Consider the following 9,398-nt stretch of genomic DNA (forward strand, 5'->3'; position numbering starts at 1 on the left):
TAAGAGCACAGTATTGGTGTGAAAATGTAGCAGATGCAAATTTCAAAATATGCAAATTGAAGTGGGCGTAACATATTGCATATACGTTTCATAACTAGAGTATTTACCGCAACTTATCAAGAGAATATTATATATGCATTTTTATATATGAATACTTTTTGACTATGGGTAAGGGTTATTTTCTTAAACGTATGAAACATTATACATACAATCCACTATACACAAAAAAATCTTTTTTTTTAAATTAGATTATGCAATATATAATACTGCATAATCTCCACAACATATATAATATTGAAAAGCTTTCGTAGATTCTGGAAATATAATTCAACTCAATTTTACCGAAGTATTAAAATCGTGAATATATATATATATATATATATATATATATATATATATATATACATATATAGGTATATATAAACATGAGTATGATTAATGTATATATGCCCACGCACACCCGCCAACACATACTACATATGTATATGTGTGTTTGCTCAAAGATAACTCTATAGAGTTTATGTACAATATTTGTTTTAAATATCATATTCAAAATTAAATATTGCCAAATGTGCGCATTTTTAGACCATAATTGTAAAATAGTTTTATGAGTAAATAATTCTTGAAAAATTATATATTTGAATTCAAGACTTTATAATAGTCATAACATAATAACTCAATGCCCATTATTCATTCAATTTCATTTATTATTCATATGATCTTGAATCTGCTTACGTTTTTACAACTAAAACATAAAATATATCAAACTTATAATATTGTTGAATTATTTTATATATTATTAGGAGATTATAATATTTATATATATATATATATATATATATATATAGTTACGTAATAAGTATTTATGATTACGAATTTTATTTCAATATTATCAAAATTAATTAAAGTGTTTGACTGCCTCTACAATTTATTGTGCAATATATTTCGACAAATACACATTCGCGTGTTTTAAACTGATTGTACATACTCAAATATTCTAGACTTTTTACAAAACAAAAAATATATTCACAATTTCAAACATCAAAACTTTTGAACTATCTGAATCGGTAATATTTTTCCAAGCGGAATATAGATGCGGTGGAGACGCCTTGTACATTTTAAACCAAACAAAAGTGGATATGAAAATGCTCGAATAAATTTATATTCAAAAACTAAAAATGATACATTTTATAGCATTTTTAGAGGTTTTAATTATAATATAGTTCAATAAAATTATTTACAAAAAAATCCTAATTCTTACTTCTTTAATATAATTCTTTATTTTATTGGAGAGTAAGAGGAAATAATTATGTGAAGATTTCTAAGTTATAGTCTAAGTAAATTTTAAAATTTATGTAATTATTTTTTTCAAGTACTTTAGGTACAAATTAATGCATATTTTTATATACATTATTTAAATTCGTTTTACTATCAGTATCATCAATGAGATTCTTTCTTAAAATGAGAACCACAGTCAATTAGTTCATTATTGGATTAAAATGTTACATATACAATTATTAATAAAACATTTTTAAAATCAGATAATTAATATTAGCATTTATTTCACGTTATTGTTAGATGTTAGACGTATATTGCATTTACAAGGTTCTATAAATATTATTAAAATAAACTTTATACTTAATATTTTAAAATCCTGATATTACCTATATTGTTATAATTTTTCCTCTATTCTGAAGTATTTTAACTTCAAGACATTATCACTAACACGCAAAGTTCTAGTTTGTAGAAATAATTGTCAACATGAATCCATATCAAATATACTTCTATCAAATGCATCTGTTTGCAAAAAGTTTATTTTATTCAATTTGCAAATAAGGATACAACAGACTCCTGATTATCTCTGTCTAAAATGGGAACATCAAAGCTTCCCACGCACTTCAAATATAATCATCCGATGATATACTTATTTAGAATAAAACCATTAAGATAAAGTAGCCTATAGAAAGCTTTTTATTATAATGGCGTATATAGTAAGATGTTGAATAACGCGAAGAGGATTTCTATATATTACTAATTAGCATACCTTGCAATGTGTACATTTGGTATGCTTACCTGTTCTGTATTCGTAGGCTTAGATTGTGAGGAGCTCATTTGCCAACTAGGTCGTACGAATAATTCAACACTAAGATAAATATATTGCACGGTTATAACTTTAACTAACAAAAATTATGCTTTTGCAAAAAAAAGGTAAGCCGCAGATTTAAAAAATGCTAATGAAACAAACTTTATATACCTAGTATAATTTATTTGAAAAATATTATAATGAGAATAGCAACTCTTATTAAACAGCCATTTTTATATTTTGGGAATATGAGATTAATACATATATTTGTTCTTTCATATATATATATATATATATATATATATATATATATATATATATATAACCATAAAAAAATATCTAGAGGTTTTTAGTATAACTAACTTAACTGATGGTCAATGCAAAAGTTTGTGGCATACAAGTGAAAGAACTAGCTAACACAAATTAAATATATGGTTTACCCACTGCAATGCATGACAGATAAAATTGTTCCTGAAGCATATTAAGTCATTGCAACCCTAATATGAAATTGATTTTATTTAAATTAAATTAAACGCTTGGATTTTCAAGGCTTCTATTTATTTTTGCCGCGTTTTTATTATTCCATTAATTCTTAAATTACGAAGCAAAATCCAAACATTCCTAGATTCTATCTTATCCAAGATCCTAGCAAAACGAGTGAGATTCCTAAAACTATATGAAAATTTACAGCTTTGCCATAGATTTGTATGGTACCTAGTTCTCTCCTAAAAACTGTATATCTTCACATTATAATATTTTTGCTTTTTCTGCAAGCCAATTCATGAACTATGTGTGTGCACATCTGTACAATGGAATAATCTTGCAAATCAGATTATGCAAAAGTCAATCGATAATTTGACGTATTTAGTTACATCAATGAAAACCCTTAACCTAAATCTTAAGGACGGCGGCGGTTTGATACTTATGTAGTAGGTATGGAAGCAACTTTTTAATTTAATTACAAAATATTAATTCAACTAATTTCAAAGAAAATAACTTGTTCCTTGTTTAAACATAATCTCTGGTTTGAGCTAAGAGGAATCAACTATGAGCCATTTCGATGTGCTCCGCAAGTTCGTAATTGTACATTTATATGAATAAAACATGCGAAAAATATTTCGTAATTCCGAAATTTTTAGTAATATTATCTTTATTTAATGTATGTTTCACAACATCATGAGTTCTATTTAGATAATAAATTATACGCGAATGCAAAAACATAATATGAATAAACTAATGATATTAAATTATTTATGAAACATTATACACTATTGGATAAAATAATTAAGCGCACTTCATGTGAATTATGTTAACACATATTCGTGTACATTATATATTTTTGTGCATCTGATGTATATCAAACATGAGTATATTAAATGCATTAAAATATCAGTTTCAACATGTTGGAATTCTATACAAAACAATCGATGTATTCCATGTAACATAATACCACATTATATGCGAAATCGAGTTTATTCACTGAGATGTCTCCAATAATAGCCATGTTGATAAAAATAATGACCTATGATAAAACATATACACATATATACATATACTTATATACATGTGTGTATATGTATAAATAAACGACAGTTTATTTCTTTTGAGTGCAAACTAGTATTTGTAGTAAATTTGACTTTTTAGTATTTCTCTTACATTTTTTTGTTGTTGATTACAAATTTCAAGTTACTCTGCAAATTTCCAATTACAACTTTAGCAGAAATTTCCAAATTCATGTAATTACATTCACTCGTTCGTGTCGCCCATTAAACAAATTTCTATTTGCAGTCTAGCACTATGTAATTGCAAACATTTAGTTAACGAAATTATACTGTAATCACATATTTCAGTCAGACGTCTAGCCCGTGGCATATGTTAACTTTGCTAAACTTGTAATTAAGTCAAACCGACCGAATCTCGGTTCCGAAAGCCAAAACTCAGTTTATAAATAGAAAGACGGAGAACTTTTTTGCAAATGTCTATTGACATTTATTAATCATAGGATACAAAATTAGTCCCTTTCTCTCATTCGTGAGGCAGGGTTTTGAAATATAAATAGAAATTTGTTTGGTCGCAGAACGGCTAGCAACCCTTTTGAGGTAGAGATGTAAATTTGTACACTGAAATGATTCATGAACAAATATTATGCATAACATGTATTAAAGATCCGGGAGTAGAAAGGTTCACCAACAATATCTCAAAAAACAAGTAACATGTGGCATTTTTAATAATACTATTTTAAAGTAGGGGACAAAAGATGGGTTGGTTACCCATGTCAGGAAATAAACGGCAATGTATCAAAACTCGTAACAAAAGTTTTTTTTGCGTTGGTAGTTTTTTTGGTTTTGAGCTCTTATATTAAGATTATTTTTAAATTAGATTCAACAGTCTCTCTTTATGCATCTCTATAAAAGCTTACATGTGGGTGGAGTGAAAAGGATCAGCTGAACCCTAATACTAACAAAGGTGTAAACAATAAGAAAGTAGTAAATGGAAAAGAAAATTAAGTTAGAAAAACCTATGTTATAGGAAATAAATTATTGGTTATTTCAACTCTAATGATGATTTCTTCTATCAAAGTTTTATACGAAGGTTGTATGGAGTGTGCTATTTGTAAAAATATGCCAATGAAAATTGTATTTCAAACAGAGAGAAGTTGTTCTTTATTTCTGAAAATTTTACAAAACAAATTAATCTGATATTGATAAATAGAAATACCTATGACTTTTTTGATAGTAAAAAAAATTATCAAGTGTTTGTTGATCATGTATAACAAGGTAGATTTTAACTTTTAATTTGGTTGTTTAATCTAATAATTAAACTTCATCGCACTGGTTAAATAAATGTAGCATTTATTCCGCAAAACCTTTTTAAATTTAAAAATAAAATGGTTTATTTTTGTGCCCCTTGGCTATTCTTTTTTTACGCCGCCTATGAGATAAGAAGAAGCATAGCTCATTCCTAAGAGCTATCAGCTGGGAAATTTACTGAGCTTAGTTAAATAGTCATTTGTTTGATATTTTGCTTGGTCTGATGTAGTTGGCTAGCTTTCACAGTATAAATGCTAAAAGTGAAATTGGACCTTTCTCCCCCGCCTTACCCTACATAGATAGATCCATATTTTCTAACAACCCACTCCTATATGCATGTATACAAAGCAGAGTATCATTATCATTAGTGGCCTACCCCAAGGCCAAAATACATGAAAACTATCCACTTTAATTTCTGCACCAATTTTCCTCCTATGAATACTGTTTTCAAACTTTTCTTTCAAAGTTTCTATGTATACTAATGCCTCTGGTTTCATCCTAATCCTTTTAGTTGTGCCTCTGATGGTGTTGTGCAGTAGGCGTAATGGATTCTATGTAGTTTTCATTTAGTTCCATAATCAAATCTAACAAAGTTTTTTTTATTTATCAAATTGATAGTGCTTTCTTATTTGCGACTTCGTTAGACCCTCTTTCTTTGCTACGTTTCTTCGAAAACCATGTTGCAAAACTGTGATTTTTGTTTTACTATATTACTATAAATTCATAATCAAATCCACTAAAGTTTTCTTACAAACAATTTATTTATTGTATTAGGTATTTTTTTATTTGAGGTCACTAATATGATGGATTTATACATTTCTTTTAAAAACATGATTCAAAACGTTTGTCGACCATATATTTTTCATAGACCATCTGTAGAGTCCGTGCCTCCAAAACATTTAAAATTACTCTTTATATTTTTATAATTAACTTGAAAAGTTTTGACCAACTTAACAACTTTTCCATCTTTGTGCACATCAGCTATCGTGATTCTATTTTATTGTGAATTTAGTTACATTTTATCAATCACTTTTACAGACTTGTATACAGAATTATTGAGCTTTATTATAATTAATTTAATATATACGTGCTAAGATTCAAATGTATGATAGAGCTTTTGTATTTTTATCGGGGTTATCGCATTGTATTCAATAATAATTATTATACTCAGTCATACATGAATCATTTTATTAGAAAATAAATTGAGACTATTTTTTTAACTAAAATATTATAAAAAAATAAAATGTATTTAATTTAATTATATATGTTATGACAATTTTTTTCAGAAAAATATATTAATGTAAAGAATTTGTCAAAAGTGCCTTTTGATTTTTATTCTCCTTTTATACTCATAATATTAATAATTGTTTACTTAGAAGAATTATGAAATTGAATGATAAGATATTACCAAAATCTATTCCAGCCTATCTAGAGCTTTGCCAAAGTTTCTATTATATATTTAAATTTCTATATTAAACATAAGTATCAATATAATTATTATCACTGTTATTCCAATCTTAGCAGAATATATTTCATAGTTTTGATTCATTCTCATATAAATCTCATAAAAATCTCTTACACCGACATATGGTTTTAATTATTTCAAACTACTTCAATATAAATCGCTAGAAGATAAACTTTTAAAAAGTTTCAGAGTTGATTAAATTTTTCCAATCTGTCGAAGACTTTATTTGATTAAGGAACTTGAAATGTCATTAAATGTAGCTAACCCAATAAGATGTAATAAATATTTTTCATTATATTCATATAATTTTTAGTTTTACCATTGTTTGAATAATTTCTTAAAATCATGTGAAGAAACAATAACAGTATCGTTAGTAATAATCAATTAATCCTAAATTAATGGACGCATTAATTTATCTTTATTTTGTAATTAATAAATTATTTCTGTAATCAAGTTAGAAAAAGGACAGATTCATCTCAAAAAAAATTGAAATAATTTGAAACGCATCTCAAATTAATTTTTTTTAACTCTATATAGGTTAAAAGAACTATAGATTTTAAACGTTAAGAAAAATGTATAGATTTTAAACTTAAAAGCGAATATTTTTGCTAATTACACAGATTTCAGAAATTGTTTGGGCCTACTCTTTAATTTATAACATAACTTTATTTTAATAATTCAAGAATTTGCAAGAACTTTGCAAAATTTAAAATCAATTTGTAACATACATATTATAAATAATTAATATGAATAATATTTGCAAAAATAATATACATTTTTTTATATTAAATTAAATTGTATTTCTAAATCGTTTAATGTAATGTATATAAGTGTTATACGTGTAGCAAATATTTGAAAAAACAAAATTTTATTTAAAATAATCCATTCTAAATAAAATTATTTATAAGAATAACCTTTAGTAGAATTCATATCTTTATTAGTAATAATGTGAATTATATTTTATAAAATAGTAATCAGTTATTCTTAAAATAATTTAAATTTCAAGGATTTATATTCGCAGATATAGTTTTCTAATAAATATATATAATTTGAAGAAACGTTCTTTCTCATCACTTGAGAATGAGTAATTGATTCGTATTTCAACGCTGTCAAACTCTACACCATTTTCAGTAATTTAATATTAAAATCAACCCATCACAAACTACTTATTTAAACAATTATTATTCTTGTACGGAAACAAAATTATTCGTATAATCTATATCATGTTATATATTAATTTCCAGAACACCACGGAGCGACATTCCATATCGGAAACAACATGAAGCACGCAAAATACAGATATAAGAGGCTTACATGAAGACAAAAACAATTTAATCGTCCTTCATAACATGCTTCAGCCCTAAACACGAAAACACCTGACGAAAAAACAATTATAAACCTATCAAATAACACAGAAAACAATGTGAAGGCACGCACTTCAGAAAAAAACATATCCGACAGCCAAATACTAATAGACTACAAAATGCATCAACAAATATCGTCCGTAGTCCGATTCCTGGTGATAATCTGGACGACCAGGTTGACCAATTATGTGACCGGCTTTAACCTGGACGGATCTCCGGTTAGCCATTCGCAGTTTAGGAAGTGGAATGCTGCCTTAAATGGAACTTTGGAATTAGAATTTAAGACGGAAAGGCCAAATGGCCTGGTTTTGTACACTGATGATGGTGGAACTTATGATTTTTTCGAACTTAAGTTGGTGGAAGGAGCTTTGAGGTTGAGGTATAATCTGGGAGGAGGAGCGCAGATCATTACGGTGGGCAGAGATTTGCATGATGGGCATTGGCATAAAGTTCAGGTTAGTGATTTTTTAAATGTATTATATATATATATATATATATATATATATATATTTGAGTGGTCCTTAATATGGACATTTCCAAATTTCCTTGCTCCCAAGGGCTCAAATGGTTCCAAATTGATAAACAATTCTCTGAAAGTTTTGGCTCTTAATATTAACATTTAGATAGTGCGCAATTCAATCAAAGTTTTGTATGGAAATAGCATGGAAAAAATTTTGAAAATTAAAAAAAAAATTTAAAGTATAACTTAGCGACAAATGAATTAAAAGTGAAAATTTGTGTCATTTTTTTGAAAATGTTTTCTATATTTCTATACAAAATTTTCATTGAATTGCGCTCTATCAAAAAGACAATATTAAGAGCTAAAACTTTCAGAGTATTGTTTTTTATCGATTTGGAACCATATGAGCCCTTGGGAGCAAGGAAATTTGAAAATGTCCATATTAAGAAACACCCTAATATATATATATATATATATATATATATATATATATATATCCACTAATGATGACATCAAATTGTATGTCGAAACGCTTGGAATTAAAAAGTATGTTATAAATCTTTGTTTTTTTTGTTTGATGTATCGACCTCAAAGAACATTCATATATATATATATATATATATATATATATATATATATATATATATATATATGTATATGTATATAACAAATGTATTCTGAGTGATCAATAGATATTAATTTGGAAATATGAACAAAACAACACTCTTCTTGCACTAATTTATTAAATAATAATTTTCACAAACGTTTCGAGACTAGGTTTGTCGAGTATATGTATATGTATATCAGTGGTGTTGTGCTAATATTTTTTTTGCCGGAACGCTAAAATTTAAAATCCGGTTCAAAAAAATTGATATATTTCGATAAGAACTCACAAATCTAATATATTGACCTCTTATATAATTAACTCTATTATATACAGCTAGTCTATAAATTAAATTCTACAAGTATGAGGAAATCATTGGGTACATAATTTATATTCTTTAATAACATTAATTATATTTATTGTGGTATTATTTGTATTCATTAATACTTACAGGTATTTATTATGATATAAAAGTACTCAAGATTTATTACAATACTACTTTATAAGACTTAACCTAATAATACGATAGATAGCCTATTACCTATCTTACTATACTATATTATTGTATATCATAGGCAGATATCTATTATCGATCATACCATGAGATACCTA

The 9,398-nt window shown here is 26.5% G+C and overlaps 1 protein-coding gene across 1 annotated transcript; it reads left to right on the forward strand.

Annotated features, from left to right (window-relative positions):
- The first annotated feature begins 7,841 nt into the window (after window positions 1-7,841).
- LOC113385630 (neurexin-3-like) lies at window positions 7,842-9,173 on the forward strand. The gene is made up of 2 exons (XM_026623478.1): window positions 7,842-8,177; window positions 9,123-9,173. The coding sequence occupies exons 1-2, from the start codon at window positions 7,842-7,844 to the stop codon at window positions 9,171-9,173; spliced, it is 387 nt and encodes a 128-aa protein (XP_026479263.1).
- The last annotated feature ends 225 nt before the right edge of the window (window positions 9,174-9,398 follow it).

Source organism: Ctenocephalides felis, unplaced genomic scaffold, assembly GCF_003426905.1.
Source record: "Ctenocephalides felis isolate EL2017-DRISC unplaced genomic scaffold, ASM342690v1 CF-g0.4_SCAFFOLD_03571, whole genome shotgun sequence".
Taxonomy (NCBI): Eukaryota; Metazoa; Arthropoda; class Insecta; order Siphonaptera; family Pulicidae; genus Ctenocephalides; species Ctenocephalides felis.

Excerpts from the sequence above, each read along its gene's own strand:
- LOC113385630 (XM_026623478.1), top strand. The coding sequence starts at position 7,842 with ATGCATCAACAAATATCGTCCGTAGTCCGATTCCTGGTGATAATCTGG. Across the intron at positions 8,178-9,122 it reads GGCATTGGCATAAAGTTCAG|CTAGTCTATAAATTAAATTC; the intron begins GTTAGTGATTTT and ends TATTATATACAG.